Below are 17,129 nucleotides of genomic sequence, written 5' to 3'. Positions count from 1 at the left end.
ATTTTAGTCAAATAGGAAACAGAATTTTAGAAATCTCAGTAATTACATAGTATACACAAACTGAATATTCTGCACACGTAGTAAAAAAAAAAATTTATTAGGTTAACGCCAGTCTCTTTCTACAGGACAGCACTTTGACACAACAGGGGTTGTTTTAAATGTGCTGAATACATAAAAGTGACTCATTTTTTTCAGAATTTTCTTTGAACATTGCCTCTGATTTGTAATTTTTATTCTCTAAATCATTTAACCTAGAAAGCACTTTTTTAAAGCTTGAAAAGTTCCTAATAAATAAACGTATTATTATGTAGGGCTGTAGGTAACAATTATTCTTATTGTGAGTTAATCTGTGGATTTTCTTGATTTTCTTGATTAGTTGTTTGGGAAAAAAATGCCAGTGTGTCTCAAAGCCCAAGATGACATCTTCAAATGTCCTGTTTTGTGCACAACCCAAAGAGATTTGGTTTACTGTGACAGAAGAGCAGCTAGACCAGAAAATTTTCATATATCAAAAGCTAGAAACAAAGAATTTAGATTTTTTTTTAAAAAATTCAACAAAATAATTACTTATCAAAAATATTTGGCAGTTAATTTAATAGATGACGACTAATTAATTGTTGCAGCTCTATTATTATTAGTGGTGGCTGCAGAGGGCCATAGAACTGTGTTAAAAACTAACAAAAAAAACAACTTTGCATCCTAGATGTGGTTTTGATATGAGCTCAGTACATTTCATTGATAAAATAGGACTCAAGCATTACTCACCCTAATGAGACTTTACACTGAAGAAGGACACAACAAAGGTTACCAAGTTTTTATTTACATAAATCATACATACATGACACACTGGTCATCCTAAGAATCACTAAGAGTTATTGCTTATTTTACACGAATCAAAAGCCTTCAGGGTTACAGTTTCTACTAACAAGTGCTTGAATACTTGTAGTGATTTCAAGAAAAAAATATGAATGCAAGCACACAGTGTATTTTCACAGAGCATTAAAAGTAATACTAGGTGTGTGGATGATAAACCAGTGAAGAACTCAGCATATTTGGATATGAGTGAATCAATGTGTTCGAGGGTCCTACAGGGAAATATTTGGTATTTTAGATAATCTCCAGGTGCTCTCATTTCTACAGCAGTGTGGTTTTGTTATAGAAAGGTAAAAGACTTACAGAGAAGGAATGCAGAAAGCAATACATATATTAACTCCAGCTGAATACATCAACTCAAACAGAATCTAAAAAAAGAATCATGTGGACACGTGAAATATGGACAAAAAGACAACTGTGAAATTCAAATTACACAATAAACAGTATACATTCCATAAGTGAAAGAACTAGGCTGTGCCTTTTTCTGGAATGATTTTTTTTCTCACTTCTCTGTACCATCTCCAGAAAGCACTCAGATCTACATGAAAGTTGTCTCAACCTTAACCACCAGAAGAGCCTGCAAACTGAATAAGATCACTACACAAACTGGGTAACACACAAAAAAAACAAACAAACAAAAAAATACCCTGAACGGTTAGGTCAACATGCCTGCATGTTGGTGTCTGTTAGCTACAGTTTTCAGTCTCATACTTTTAAATTCTGTACAAAATTCAGAGAGTGTAAACATTAGGATAAATGAAATGTTCTATTGGTCATCAGCAGGGAAACATTGGCACAGGTGAGCTTTAAACCAAGTCAAACATTTCTAGGGAAAAATACATTAAAAATAATGTCCATTCATCCAGTCATTCATCCATCCATTCATTCATCTTCAACCAACAGAAATAAACCTCACAAAATCCAGCAACAGCAGAGATCCCCTTCTTATCAGGCTAATGTGCACAGTGACAGAACAGGGCAGGGGAAGTACAGATAATATTGCTTCTTGAAGTTTAAATTAAATTTAAAAAAGGAATGATATATTTTGTCCATACATCACAAAGACACAGCAGGTAAGCTTTAAAGCAAACAGAACACACATGCTCATCACATCTCTAAAAGAAATGGCTTTGGTCATGGTGGCTGTTTCCAGTTTTTTGGGGGAGATGGCTCCCCCTGGTGGCTAAATGAAGACTCCTCAGAGTAAAGCAGCGAGTCTGCCTGCCCAGCAGCATCCATCTCACGAAGCAGCCTACGTTCTTCCTCAGAGCAGGACATTTGTGGACAAACCCATGATGTTCCTGTTATACTTCAGTTGAGAAGAGAAGGCTTTGACGTTTACTGTCAGGTGTTGGGATGCTGTCCAGCTGAAGGAAGTAGAGAAGGACTTGGACCTATGAAGACACAAGAGGTGATGAGACACACATACATGCCCAAATGTCATGTAAAGGTCTCACTTATCACTATCCTGACACAGGTTTTACCTGAGCCATGACCTCCAGAGACCAGCTGTCGTTCATGGAGATTGGCTGAGAGCTGCTTGAGATTTTGCTGTCTTTTTCAGAGGGCCGAAGTAAAGTGGGACCAAACACTGTGGCCAGATTGTGCAAAGACATCTTGTTGATGCCCTCATTTTCAGCCACTCTGTAAGAACAAGCAAAAAATAATATTCAACTTACAGATACAAAATCCCAGGACAAACATCTTTACCAAATGTCACTGAAAGTTTTGACTCAGCTTGAATCTTTAGATGACTGTCAGCTTACAAATTTTAAGGTCTTTGTAATTTTGCTGAACAAGCACCACTACAGGTATGACTGAAATGATTTGTGTAAAGGATAAATCGTTGCATAGCAGCAGTGGCACAAGATTACAAGAGTAATTAAATAAGTGAACTGAATCAAAAAATATCTTAAGTGTGATAACATTAGCAAAAATCAGTCACCATTATCCTCTCCAACAGCTCAAGTAAGACTTCAGCACTAAAACCACTGAGTGTGTCAAGTGAACAAATGGGAGTCTGTCCAGGAAAGAAACGCTTCATACATAAGAGGGAAAATGTATTTCTTTCTTTAAAGTTGCATGGTCTTTCTTCAATGCATATATCTGTGTTTTTTTTTTCCAAAATAGTACTGTTTCGATTAATCATAAATATTGGCACTTATGCTTTATACCTAGTGTTATAAACAATAATGCTGAGCCTACAGGTCCATCTTAAACAGTATATCTTAATAAAATGTGCCTAAGGTGTGAAACATATGCTGTAGAACTAATGCACAAATACAAAACAGCTCAAAAATATATACTAGTGAAAATTGTTTACCTTTTTAAGTGATCGAGCACGAAGAGAAAAGTGACCAGGTTGGGCTCTGGTAGAGACAGCAGCAGGTTGACCATGCAGCTCTCCTTGGCCACACTGTCCGACAGAGCTGCAGAGGAAAAACATACATTTATGCCCTCCTGACCGATGAAAAGATTAAAAAATGAAGACGTGATGACTGACCGATGCCTCCAGCAAAGTTGGGGTACAACTCATCGGTGAAAAGAGGCTCCGGCAGCTCACGGAAATACAGCTTCAGTGTTCCAGCAATGGCGTTTACATCCATCTCCCTCATCATGACAGACACATCCTTGTTGTCTGCAGGGCCGATGAAACAACAGTCACGAACATCAAATAATACAAGCTGCACAGTGAGATTAAAACACTTCTGAGCAGAAGCAGCTCTACAGGGCTGCGCTACGATTTTTCTGCATAGGAGGATATTCTTTTTATCCTAAATGTCATTGTTTCCCAGATTTGACAAAACATTTCTGGAAAGAAAAGTAAACTAACTTGAATCAAAGGCAGCTTTCAGTGCCTGGATGTCAGTCGCGACACCAGACACTCTGTAGATTCCCACTTCCTCCATCCCTCGTCGCTCAATCTCCTCCACACACTGGCGCACAATGAGCGGGACTTTGGAGCGTTCTCGCCTGGTGGTCACATTTGTGGCACAGTGAAGTCCAGTGAAGAAATAACACCACATTTCCCATGCACACTACTGTTTGCTGTCAGTAGACCAGTTATCCTAAAATGCAACCACTTCATAAATAGTTTAAAATGCTAATTAGGTGCCAATATTGTGTTAACTTCACAGTATCTAGTATTCATTTAATTACACAGTTTGTAATTATTCATATCTTGACATGTCTCTGGAAAAAAGCACAGGCGTAAATAACAAAGTGAATGATGGCTGAAATCCATTTAGAGGCTTCAGTTTTAAAAAAATTAAAAGAAATCCTTTATATATGTTGATGACCTGACAATGCATATAACATCCAAAATACTAATATCAGATTGACACACTATACACATATGAACAACTCACTTTGTAACTACGTTGATTTTCACTCCAAACACGCCGGACTGTTTCCGGGAAGGCATTCGCTTTAAACTGAATTCTCTGCCAGTGAACTTCATGGAAAGCTTCACCTCAATCTGAAACGGGTAAAAGAAAACCACTTATTTTAGATTAACATCTGGTAGCAAACCTTTAAAGTTCGACTACGTAAATCTTGCTGTGACAACAACAAGATAACAGTAACTGCTGAAGCATAATGTGATGAAGCGTCACACTCGGTTGGTGAGATAAATTATACAGGAATCAAAATTAGCTAATGTTAGCTAACAGTAGCAACCAAAAGCTAATGTACCAGGCCAATGAAAGCTGTCATGGCAACTCCTGAGTGTATTAAATTGCACTGAATGGATTTTTACAAGGACATATTTTATTGTTGACATATTTCCATTTGCAAAAGGAAGAAATAAAGTGGTAACCAATTATCTCAATTTAATGCATGTAACTATCTTTTAAAATCCACTGTTAATCCATCTTATCAACCCACTATTGATAGTTGTCATTTACAACTTGTGTTACTAGAATCCCTTTCATTTACAAAGCTGAAGCTTCCATTTCAAAGGGTAAGAGGAAAGACAAAAGAAGAGGAGAGATCATAATAATGATAACTTGTAAATGTATTTGATTTATCCACAGAGAAAAAACTATTTTGGGCTATATCGGCCGATACTGATAATGATGCTGATATCATTGTGCATCCTTAGAAATCATGCTGCCTTGTTTTCTGTTTTGACAAATAAAGTAATAAAATAAAGGTTTCGCAAACATTAATGTAGGTTTTAAGCAGTCTTAAGGCTTTTGATATGATATCGAATACTTTTTAACTGTAGGTGGCGCAAAAGTGGCGATTCAGATGGAAAATATCACCATTTAACTTTCCAGTAAATTTCCTTGTCTCTGCATTTGAAGTGGTCAATCAGAAGTCATCTTAAGTGTCATTGTTAATCCTGCCTCCTCTCTCTGGGTCAGTGAGAAGACTTACGCCGTTCATGGTGATGACTGTCCTCTGCCAGTCTTTATTCTGCAGCGTCTGTGGATCCAGCTTTGAAAAAAAGGGCAAGTTTATGATTAAGGAAATTTAATTTACTATTAATACTACATCATTTTGAATTATTTCAGATTCACCAAATATTTTGACCACATCAGATTTAAAATGAAATGAGCACCATGCTTCAATCAAAATGCTGAAAGTCAATAGTTTAGTCATTTTGTGAACTGCAGTGAGGGAAATAAATATTTAGAAACAGAAAAATTACCGTTTTAATTACTTCACGCACATAAACTCCATATGCTCAGGTAGTGTCAACTTGTGCCACTAATCTATTTTAGTCATCTGACTAATAACAAAGTGCCAGCCTTTGTTTACAGTGATCAGGCATGAGTAACATAACATCATGTCCTCGCCACTAAGCACCGAGTGCATCCAACATGGCAGATGTTCTCTCAGCCAAGAAACCATCAAATCTCATTCAGATAATCCTTTGTTCAGTGAAAATCAGTTTTCTTATATAATACTTTTTGCCATCAAGATAAAAAACACATGCACTTGTTTTTAAGTCTTAAAAGAGATGAAGTCCAATAATAATACACAGTGAAGGACTAAAATAGAGTTTTGAATATTTCCATGAGATAGTTTGTGCTCAATGTAGGTTCCAAGGCGTCCTTTAGAACAACACACTATTTCCATCTCAGACGGATCTCACATCCCAGATCCGTACCTTTGGTCTGAGCAGAGTGCTGCGGACTCTGTCCCACAGACGAGTCCCTGTACTCGGGGTTTTCCTCAGAGCCATGTCTCCTTCTTCTTCCACTCTGCTGTTGGCCTGATCTACACTGTCCTCCTCAGTAGGATTACACTCACTCATCTTTTCTGGCATCAGCGTTTCTCAACCGCGAAATGTTCCTTCCACTGATTGACAGCGAACAAACAAAGAAAGTAGCACTGCTCCACAGATATCACTATTCTCTAAACCACTCCATGAACTGTAGCAGTAGGACCTTCTTCCCTGGATAACGACCCGCTGGTCACATGGCCATGAAGAATCTTTGTCATCTTCACCGAGTCATTACAAAACTTTCTGTTTCATCTTCACATGTCGGCATTGTTAGAGTCCAAATCCTTTCATTCCACAGGGAGTCAGAAAAGGAACAAAGCCACGCAGCCTGCCGACCACGCTCACTGACTTGCTGTGTTGTTCTACTTCGCAGATGGATTTGGGGGATTAACTCCTGAGAATCCCCTCCTACCCTCATTACCCATGTGCTCACGCCTGCCAGTGTGAGCAGAGTGGCCTTAAATATCACATCCAGGTAGCCTAAACAGGATCTCCTCAGGCCAATTACTGATTAGTACTAGTGACCTTTAACATCAGAGTCAACACGTGTCCTGTCTTCACCATATCTAATCATTACTTAGTGTTCAGATGCATGAGAGCTCTATGATATGAACTGCTAGCTTTGCCAAAGGCTCTTATTAAAAGTCATCATTTGATTCTCACAGAGCATGTCTAAAGTTCCTGCATCTTCTAACCATCATAAATGAAATGTTAATAACTTTTAAAAATTTGTTACATGGTACAGGATGACTTTTTCATAGCATTTTCTAAAATATATCAATATAGGATTTACCCACGTTAATACCTTTTTACTAAAATATGTTGCCTTGAAAAATGTTGAGATATTTCACATTTTGCATTTCTTTTTTATAGAATTATAAAATGTATTGCTCTGTATTTGTATTTGTTTTATAATATATTTATTTACTACCTATAATTATTTTTAAAGAATATTATGTAATGTTTTTTTATTGCTCACACATGCTCACTTAAATTTAACACTTATTTGGTGACACTTTTTTTTTTAACCCTGGAGTTCACTCACTCAGTCCCAGTGCCACTGATGTAAACATCAGGCTAAAGGCCACTCTAACACCACAGGTCATGACAGTACTTTAAATACCTGACTGTTGCTCTGTCTCCAGGCTGCCAGCACCTTAAGGCTTCTATGGCTCGGGTGAGTTTTGACCCACCTGTCCGACAGTGAAATCCCTTCACTAGCTGATCAAAGAGCACCCTGTGTATCTCTCCCTCTGTCATACTCTGGAGCAGAGCCAACAGCTACATTTGGTTAAACCAAACTTAAATCCACCCTCTGTCACAACACCCTGTCAGGGGTCATGCTGAAGTGTCCCAATGGCAACCTTATGGCTCACTTTGTTTTCAACAGTAAAGGGCCCCTAAAGGACAGGATTAGCCAAAACTAAAACACCACAGTGGAGGACTAGAGTCAAAAGAGTAGAGAAAGAATGTTCATTTCACATAGGTTTGGAAATGACAGTGGAACTGTAAAGACCTGGGGTCATAATGAGTCTTAAAACACAGATTTTTTTATTCCAGTTTATGTTTTGATGCCATATCAGCTGTTGATATTACTTGGTTTCTCTAAAATTTTGACACAATGCTATTTTTGCCACATATTTCTATTTTTCTGTTTTACCACTAAGGATCATGTGTAAGAGTAGACTGCAATCGATGACATCAATAAAAACCTAAAATAAACAGTATTTCTCTCTTTTTTCTTTCTCACAATTCTCCACACTTTTGCGGTCCTAAAAGATGCACAGCAGTGCCTACTTTTATCTGTTTTCTTATGCTTATGATTCATAATTCTACCAATAAAAAAAACTACTTAAATTGATGATTAGAACTTTATAGATGTAGCTATCACTGATTTTCATTTCAAAATTCGTACATTTATTTTAGTGGTCAAAGATGGCAGATACATTTATAAGATCCTCTTTTCCTCAATGCCCTTGTAAAACTGAAAACAAAATCCTTTCTTAATTTAATGATTTATAACAGCAACAAAGTGCGCTACTATCAGCACTAAAATAAATGGAAAATGCACAGTAGTAACTTTTTTTTCATTAGATTTTACAGTCTTCTTATTCATACTAAAGGAATCATGTTTAAAAAGCTAAACTAAGTTGACATAGTTCAGAAAAGTGTTAACATTACAAACTTCTTCCACCAGGAACTATTGAAAAGTTTATTTTCGACTGTAAAAAATCCAAGTATCTTTACAAGAATTAATTTTTATTACCAAATTTTAAATCTAACTTACCAGAATGCTTATGCTGTGTATTTGTGTAAAAAGTTCACAGTTAAATCATTGTCAAAACTCCAAAACAGTGGCATTCATTTGAACACAAAAATTTCCTCACGAGTAAAACAAAAGCAGTCAGTATCTTGAAAACGTAACCGTCTGCTCCTACAAGTGTTTCACAAAAATGCAAAAACCTTCACCTGTGACTGAGGTCTTTCCTACCTTTATTTGTCCTTTGGCCATGATCTTGTCTGTGAACTCTCCTTCCTCTTTGCTCTGCTTGATCTTGTTGCAGCACTTCTCATAGCAGAGCAGCCTCAGAGTCTGAGAGCCCTCCAGTTCTATCTCAAACTCCTTGCATAGCAAACAGAGCAAAGGATCATTAAGTTATGTTATCCGGTAAACCGTGCTCCTGATCATCCGCAGCCTTTTTCAATAGTGTTCTGATTTCATTTTCTGCAGTAATATCTGGGTGAAAACAATCTTTCATTGCCTTTCTTATAAATGGCTAACATAAAGGGAAGGATCTTACTTCTTCTTCTCTTTTTAAACTCTGATTTGTATTCTCACCTCGTTCCAGTTGGGCTCTGTAGAGTCTCTATAGACACGTGTTTTGGCTTTGTTGACAAAGTAGCCAAAGGAATCCACCTCCAGGGAGCAGTACAGATCTAGTGGGTGTAAGCAGAGGCATTTTCAACTGTTAAGTCAAAATAAAACTTAAACACAAGCATCTGCTTTAATCATCTGGCTGAGACATGCTCAGACTGCACTGTATGTAGCCTCTAGACAACCAGAACTCTCTCTTTCTCTTTCACTGTTACAACTCTAATATTACTGTGTCACTAAATTAATAAATTACAACGCCATTGTTCATTTCTGACAACCTTTTTTTAATAGAACAAAGTTGTGTAAGAAGGCAGTGATTTGAGGAGCCAAAGACATATTTGAGGCAGCTTGTACACAGTGTCCCTGACTAATCCCACTTGTTCGCCTACAGCTGCCCTTCCAGCTGACAGCCACAGAAAGAAAGATAAAAACAGAGAGAGAGGGTGGGGATTGACAGAGCAGATGATGCGACAACCACGTACAACCTCTAGAATTAACAGGGAGATGATTTCTAGTCAAAAAGAGAAGAAACAGTTGCTTACTTAAGCTCTGCTTGAGCCCTGACGCAGAGTGGACAATGACATTCAGGAAACCATATAAACCAGAAGATTCATCATCTGGGAAGAAAAAATCTTATATTAAAGACTAAATACAATCCAAGGGTAAAGTAGAGCAAAGTAAATCCTAAAAAATGCTATGTGAAATGAGTCTTACCTTCCTTATTCATGGTCATTGGAATAGAATGAACAGTCTGGAGCTTCACACATGAGTTAGTGAGCATCTGCAGCTCCAGAGAGGTCAGAGAGAAGCTTTTAAAGCCTGCAAGTCACAGTGGAGGGGAAAATATCTTTACTATTGTTATGATAATATGACAATCATAGCTCATAATGATATGAAAAAATCCTCAAAAACTCACACTTCTTCTGCTGCTCTCGAATTATCTCCCTCCACTCTGCACGCTCATAATCAGAAGAGATCAGGAAGGTGAAACCCTGAGAGACAATCAAGAGAATTTTTAATGGTCACATGCTGTAATTTCAAAATGTCAGCAGCAGAGGGCAGCAAAAAGCAAATTAAGAAGCTATTATTGATGGCACAACATACACTATCATTCAAAAGTTTGGGGTCACCCAGACAATTTCATGTTTTTCATGAGAACTCACACTTCATGTGCTAACATATTTGAACAACGGTTTTCTAATTATCAATTAGCCTTTCAACACCATTAGCTAACACAATGTAGCATTAGAACACAGGAGTGATGGTTGCTGGAAATGTTCCTCTGTAACGCTATGTAGATATTCTATTAAAAATCAGCTGTTTAAAGCTAGAATAGTCATTTACCACATTAACAATGTCTAGACTGTATTTCCAATTAATTCAATGTTATCTTCATCAAAAAAAACATTTTTCTTTCAAAAAGAAGGACATTTCTATGTGACCCCAAACTTTTGAACGGTAGTGTATTTTTAAACAATATTTGACATGAAAGATTATTCAGGTATAGACTCTGGTATTTAAACATGTTGAAATACCAGTCATTTAGGTCCTTCTTCAGGACCCCTGACTCACTTTGCCATTTCTGTTGGCTACTCTGAACGCCATGTTGGGGGACATGAGAAGCAGCAGAGACTCTTGCTCTGATAATTTCTTCCTCAGCCGCTCAATCACCTTGGTTCCTTTGGTGGTTCTCTGCAGACAAATAGTAACTGGGTTAATGTAATACATGACACGCTGTTGAGAGACTTTGCTCTGTTCACATGCTAAAATTTAAGCTCCTCTTTTTATTTTTTGTTATCTTGAGACAATTTATTCAAATCACTAATAAGTCAAACACAGAATTTCTTCATGTGTATGTATATTCTCACCTTTTCTCTTTGGATATCGTTCTTGATCTGGGAGATTTTGATCTTCATTGCATCGATTTCCTCATCCTGGACCAGAGGGATGGGGGTGGACTCACAGTCCTCGATGGTCTGGAAGGTCAGGTCAGCCAGTGGGATGTACCACTTACAGTCATACTGTTGCCCTTTTCTGTGGGAACAACAAAGTACAATGCGTGTATAAAGACATACATTTTTGAACTCCACAATTTTCTTCAACACCATCATGTTGTCCTGCCTTTTTGTTACAATTCTTTGTGAGCGGTATGAAACCAACAGCACCATTGGCCAACCATTTTTTTCTTTTCTTTTTTGTGGCCAATTCCGATACCGAATATTAGCAACCAAGGAGTCTGATAACCACTATCTGGGACTGATATGCATTTCAAAATAGAAAATTCTGTATAATACAACAAAAAATATCCTTCAGAGTTGACCATCTATTACTTGTGATGTGTAACCAATCAGACAGTGGTGTGACAGGACATTGTTCAAGACCATAGAGTGGTGACAACCAACTGAGTGAGGTCTCTGTATCAAACCTAGGTAAGACATTTCTTATTGAATGTATTTCATGAGAAATTGGTTAAAAAATAATGATACAGTAGATCTTACAAATGCTGCTAATCAGGACCAATAAATGACCTGGCTCATGAAACCTTTATGCAACAACTAGTGGACACAATGAAGAGCTCTATTTTTAGCAAATCAGAATTTGAGCTAACAGGTATCTAGGAGGAGTAACTTTCATTGTAGCAGTGAATCTTCCGGGTCACAAGCCTGCATCTCTAACCTCAGGCTGGACGCTGACCCAGACTCACCCTGCAGCTTGTTTCTTCAGCTTGGTGCAGAGCAGCAGGTCGGTGAAGAGGAAGACGTGACGAAGTTTCCTGGACCCTTCGACCAGCTCCACCATGAAGCGATCTCTCAGCAGCTGACGGTTCTGCACAGAGGGAAACAAGAAATCACCTCAATATACACAAAGTGTGTCATATCTCATTTCTCTCAAATACACCTTCACTAATCTTAGTGTATCATTAGTTTTAATTATGGGTGACAGTGACGGCAGCATAGAACCTTTAAATGTATAGTATGTAATTTAAGTTTCATACTGATGCTGTGTTTAAAATGGTTTTATGAGGTTCACTATAAGTTAGTGCTGATATAGCTACATGTTTGTAACTACTTCACACCCTGTGGTGTTACTACTGCTCTCAGATGAATGCTTTCTGGCCTTGAAGTAAACAAAATAAACAGAACAATAAATCATCTGCAATGCAACCAAAACAGGGCAGTGAGTGTATGCAGCCAATTTAAACCTCTGATGGCCTGTTTGTGGTTTTCATTTGGGAATGGATTCTAATATCAGAGCTTCCTCTACTCGTTGCCAAACCATCTAGCCTGAGGTTAGAGGCGGATGTAATGACATTAGTCTTTCCTGTAGCAGCATGCATTTAAATTCTTGCTCTGCCCTCTGACCTCTGGGCTAAGGCTGTTTACAGCGACACTGCCCATGTGAGACTCTGCCATCCCACACCAACCACACTTTGACAAAAACAAGGAAAGCACTACAGCATGATTTTCCTTTGCCGTTTTCTGCACACTCCAGCTCAGTGCAGGCTGGTTACAGCGTACTGGTGAAGGGCTGAAACACCATCAGCACTGTCCTGCTTTCATAAAGAGGTGGCAGGATTACATCCGCTTATTGTTTTGTGACACAAACACCACCACAAATAGTCAATAATCCAATGGAAAAACAAGAAATGTCCCTGCACAGAGATCACACCCTTCTAACGCTATATGTGGCTGTTTTTTTCTGCACTATAATGAGACATGTACACGAGGTAGAGCTAAACAAACTCATGGGCAGAGTAATTACAGGCCGCTACTTTGCAAAACATCAACAATGGATGCAAATTTAGTCAAGCTGATCACCTACAACAACAAACCCATATTTTAAACTGATTGTCATGTCCTGGTTTGTTATCTGTCAATCTTTTTGTGGGATTTCAGACTTCCTAGACAATATACAGAAGAATGTTCCCAAGAACTTTCTTTGATTTAATATCCTACCCTGGTGGGTAGGACCAATTCCCAGAAAAAACAGAGGAAGTTCTCCATCAGGTCATCTGAATCAGAGTCCTGAGATGTTTGGTGTGTGGAGGGAGTGAGGGGTCAGGAAACACGGGTAAGCCAGTACACACCCAGTGCAGAGCGCTGGTTAGACAGTGAAGCTGATAAGGCGTGCTGCAGGTCATTTCTGGGAAGCAGAGTTGACACTGCGGCAGGGAAGGATGGGAGTGAGCGCCGAGGTAATCGACGGGTTTTCCTGGTTTACAACACGGAGACCCCTTGCCTCCAGTGTTTGCGCTGCTTTGTCACGAGCTTCCTTTACACTCCGCTTCCTTCCCGACTACAGCAGACAGGCTGAGATGAGTCAGCAACAACATGAGTCACAATCCAGTTTTACTGCAGCTTCCAGACACCTTGTACTTTAAGCTTTTTACTGTCAACAGTTAAGGGATTACTTCATGCAGCTGTTTCAGTGAGAAAATCAAATAAGTGGGAGTGCTATAAAACCCTGTACAGTACAGTCAGTAAATCCATAATCAAGTATTCTGTCAGTCCTAAGTTTTAGCCATACTACAAGTGACTATTTGATGGATTGCCATGAAATTTGGTACATTCATCTTGCACTCAGGATTACTGGCAACATCTTTGGTCATAAGACGCTACACTAAGACAGCGAACTTGGTAAACATAGTACCTGCTTAACATCAGCATGTGGGTACTGTTACTGAGCATGATAACATTTAGTTCAAAGCACCACTGCGCCAAAGTGCAGCCTCACAAAGCCTCTAGCATGGCTCTTGTCTTGCTAAGTTTTGTTTTAAGTCATTATGAAAGCACTCAGTTCTCCAGAATCTTGTCTGTGTCAGAAAATAATTCCACACGAGAGTTAGCAGAGCGCCAAAATAGGTTGCAGCATGGGTAGCATATACAGGACAAATATAAAACCATTTAAAAGCAGGGGCGGCTCTGGGAGTCAGTATGGCGGTGCCAGGCCTCTGTGGCAACACACTATTCAAACAACTGAATTTGTCTCTGGCAAAGAGAACAAGTGCTCCACAAAGGGAACAAGCTGTATCTAATTTGTCCTTCTCTACAAACTAGGATATTTTCATTCAAACAGGACGGGTGGAATTATTTTGGTGATAACCAGCAAATTCAGTGTCAATAAAGTTTCTGTGTCACTTATAAGAGCTAGTCAACTTAAGATGCACCTTCTGACAATATGGAGGGAAAGTTGATCCTATATTTCACTTGTATTACTCAGTGTACCTGTGTACATTTATTTGACAAAAGTGATTTTACCAACCTGGTTTTACACAACCCTGAGATGATGAAGTGACCGAGCTTTCCACACTAACCTCTCCCTTCTTAACTGTCATTGACTGTCTGCGTGGGGTGATCTCTTCATTAATACTGGAAAGAAAGTTCTGGGAGATGCGCAGGGCGTCCTGTAACAGCGGATAGTCAGGGTGACTGGATGGTGTGTGCTTCAGTAAATCCTAGAACAGAAAAAAATATGGCAAACTCAGTCTAAAAAGAAAAACTGTCTTCATGCAAAGAAGATCCAGATTATCCTAAGGCAGATTGACTTACATGCAGAACAAGTGTGCTGCGGGTCACTCTATCCACAGGCTTGTAGAGAAGAGCTGTGGAGGAGGAAGAGTCAGCTCAACGGGCCTCATGACAGCACAACTACTTATAGAAATATTGATTCATGTGGAGGCTGGCCATTCATTTGACTCAGTACTTACTTTCCAGTGAATTTTTAGCCAACTGGTCTTTGCAGTCTTTTGTGCTTTTGACCTTGAGATTCTGTCAGGGAGATAACACCAGAGAGAATAAAATACTCTCATTAAATCACAGTACTGCCCCACAGCGCAATTAAAACAATCAGCACCACTGCAGCCATGCAGCTCTTTAGGACTGCTGAAAACTGCTCTGTCATCACTTGTCCTGGGCAGCTGTACAACATCAAAGACTTTCCTGCTGCAGTCCCGCTGTGCGTAGCGTGATTACATACCTCAGATATCTCTGCAAACTGAGCGTTTGCCTGGCAGCACTTGTCCGCCGTCTCCACAGCAACCTTATAGTTATCCACAAAGGCCCGGTACACTCCAAGCTGGCTGGCCTGCAGGGCACAAGCAGAGGAGATTCATTCCACGGCAGAAAAGAGATTTTACTAGTCTGTGAGCACCACTGGGCACACTGAAGGGTCACGGTAGGCTGTGCTCAGGCATGAGTTGGCATAACAGCATTCAAGAAGGAGCTGATACAATTGAGTGTGACTCAGTGTTTGCTCACGTGTGTATATATAAATCCCTGTATGTTTGTGCCTTTAATCTTTTTCTTCCAACAGCAAACACTGAGGTAGCTTTTATTCATCAACCTCCTATTGAGCATTTTGTACTGCTTTACTGCTTGTCATGTGGTGAAGCGAGGCTTTTATCTGGCCAGGAGATGACTCCAGGCAGTCTACTCAGATGTGCGTTGCAAGATCCACTGAGCATTAGATTATAGCCAAAGACTCCCACCTTTCTCCCCTGCAATCCTCCCCTCTTTCAATGATCATTAATGATGAAGGAGTGACATTTAAGGAGTGCTATAATTAGTTTTTGAAAGTTACTAATTTGATGAATGGTGGTCTGTTTGATCAAAAACCAACATAAATTTTGGTGCTTTGAGGTTTCGTGATATTTGATACTCTGTCTTCTTATCCAAATGAGGATTTAAATCAGTTTAAAGGACTGCTGGACTGTACTTGACTTTTTTATGTGATAGATAATCTTTGTTCTAAGTGTTACAAATCAAGCAATTATAACTTTTCACTCATATCGGTCTATCAGATACTTTGTATTCCACTGTGCACAGTGTTTCTTGTTTACTTTGCTTTACTTCCTTGTTTTACTTTTGGCCTTGTCTCTGCTGCAAGTTAGTTCAATGTAATACATGGAAAAACAAGTTTTGGTTGTTTTAGCTCCATAAAATTTAATTTCTAGAATTAAAACATCCATGCACAAAGTAAAGGTGACAATTGTCTTTCTTCCTACGCCTGGGTTGTTGTATTGTAGCTGATTTGTAATATCTCAGAATTGTGATATCTTGGCACAACTGATATTAAGTCTCCAGTACAGCAGGTGAGAGATACTGTCGAAAAGCACCATATTCATCTTGCAGTTATGAAATGACTGATTTTTTGTTTCCCTGGTCTACCAACTGAAGTGAACAAAGCAAAAACACCACCTACGTACCAGCTTCTGGAAGAGGTCGCCCACACACTGCTGGTGGCTCCAGTCCTGGACTCGGGGCAGCAGAGCGTCATAGAAGTCCTTGTGGATCTCATGAAGCTCTGGCACTTTGAAGAAGATGGTCTCTATTTGCTGGATAGTCAGCATTGGCTGGGAAGTTGTGGCTGCAGCTCTCAGAGGCTTCATAGGCTGTAAACATAGTCACAATAAGTATGTGGAAAACAATAACTGAATGTAAAGCACAAATTTGAAAGTGAGATGAAAAAATAGGAATGTTTATACTGGCATTGTCTTAGTAGAAGATCAATTAAAATGGCTTAAATGACTTGGGAGAACGGTTTAGACAATTTGCTACTCCTTAAGAAACAGCCACACCTCCAATCATAATCATATCCAATCATATCATAATTAAGTTTTGATATACAAAAGGGAGACTCTTATTTCCTCGATCACAAGTTGTCTCACCTGGCTGATTCTAGTAATGGTAAAATTATGCTTGTTTTAGATAATGCGCCAAAACAAGCTAAACTGCACTGAAAACAAGGTCACTGTTGCAAATTTGAGCAAAGTAAAGGCAATTAATCGATCTAAACATAGTTAGAATCATAAACTAAGACAACTGACTCAGAAATGCCAGCAACAGAGCTATATCTAGCAAAACTTCACTAGCTAAAGTAGCTAACATTAGCTAACACTAGCGAGCTGTTCAGTCTTACCTGACCAACGCTATAGCCATAAAGTAAGTGATTTTCATTGCTTAAGAATTCAGTTTGTTGGCTTTTCTAAAAGAGGAAGAATGTGTTACTATTTTTAAAGCTAGGAAAAGATCTAGCAAAAGTCAACTAACTAAATTAGCTAGCATTAGCTAACACAAGCTAACTTTGAAACGTTGCCTGATCAGCGTTTACTAATTAAAATAGCTGATAATAACCATCATGAGTTACTAG

At 38.8% G+C, this 17,129-nt stretch overlaps 1 protein-coding gene across 2 annotated transcripts in view; it reads right to left on the bottom strand.

The window, feature by feature from the left end:
* Nucleotides 1-800: 800 nt before the first annotated feature.
* Nucleotides 801-17,129, bottom strand: part of si:dkey-91m11.5 (BCR activator of RhoGEF and GTPase) — a 38,179-nt gene continuing 21,850 nt past the window's right edge. The window contains exons 4-23 of one of the 2 annotated variants that reach the window (XM_023268103.3): nucleotides 16,186-16,371; nucleotides 14,958-15,065; nucleotides 14,689-14,749; nucleotides 14,531-14,583; nucleotides 14,296-14,436; nucleotides 11,686-11,807; nucleotides 10,850-11,015; nucleotides 10,554-10,673; nucleotides 9,898-9,973; nucleotides 9,696-9,800; nucleotides 9,524-9,598; nucleotides 8,946-9,043; nucleotides 8,598-8,729; nucleotides 5,254-5,313; nucleotides 4,242-4,351; nucleotides 3,707-3,846; nucleotides 3,377-3,511; nucleotides 3,197-3,302; nucleotides 2,358-2,517; nucleotides 801-2,267 (exon numbers count right to left, since the gene is read on the bottom strand). In XM_023268103.3, the coding sequence (XP_023123871.2) occupies nucleotides 2,178-2,267; nucleotides 2,358-2,517; nucleotides 3,197-3,302; nucleotides 3,377-3,511; nucleotides 3,707-3,846; nucleotides 4,242-4,351; nucleotides 5,254-5,313; nucleotides 8,598-8,729; nucleotides 8,946-9,043; nucleotides 9,524-9,598; nucleotides 9,696-9,800; nucleotides 9,898-9,973; nucleotides 10,554-10,673; nucleotides 10,850-11,015; nucleotides 11,686-11,807; nucleotides 14,296-14,436; nucleotides 14,531-14,583; nucleotides 14,689-14,749; nucleotides 14,958-15,065; nucleotides 16,186-16,371 (2,244 nt within the window). In that variant the 3' untranslated portion in view covers nucleotides 801-2,177. Of the gene's footprint in view, nucleotides 2,268-2,357; nucleotides 2,518-3,196; nucleotides 3,303-3,376; nucleotides 3,512-3,706; nucleotides 3,847-4,241; nucleotides 4,352-5,253; nucleotides 5,314-5,989; nucleotides 8,553-8,597; nucleotides 8,730-8,945; nucleotides 9,044-9,523; nucleotides 9,599-9,695; nucleotides 9,801-9,897; nucleotides 9,974-10,553; nucleotides 10,674-10,849; nucleotides 11,016-11,685; nucleotides 11,808-14,295; nucleotides 14,437-14,530; nucleotides 14,584-14,688; nucleotides 14,750-14,957; nucleotides 15,066-16,185; nucleotides 16,372-17,129 lie in introns of those variants that run through there. The other variant, XM_035947195.2, reaches the window with a different exon arrangement.

This window comes from Amphiprion ocellaris, chromosome 6, assembly GCF_022539595.1.
Source record: "Amphiprion ocellaris isolate individual 3 ecotype Okinawa chromosome 6, ASM2253959v1, whole genome shotgun sequence".
In the NCBI taxonomy this organism is placed as follows: Eukaryota; Metazoa; Chordata; class Actinopteri; family Pomacentridae; genus Amphiprion; species Amphiprion ocellaris.
The sequence above is the reverse complement of the archived record's forward strand: the minus strand, read 5'-3'. Positions and strand labels throughout refer to the sequence as shown.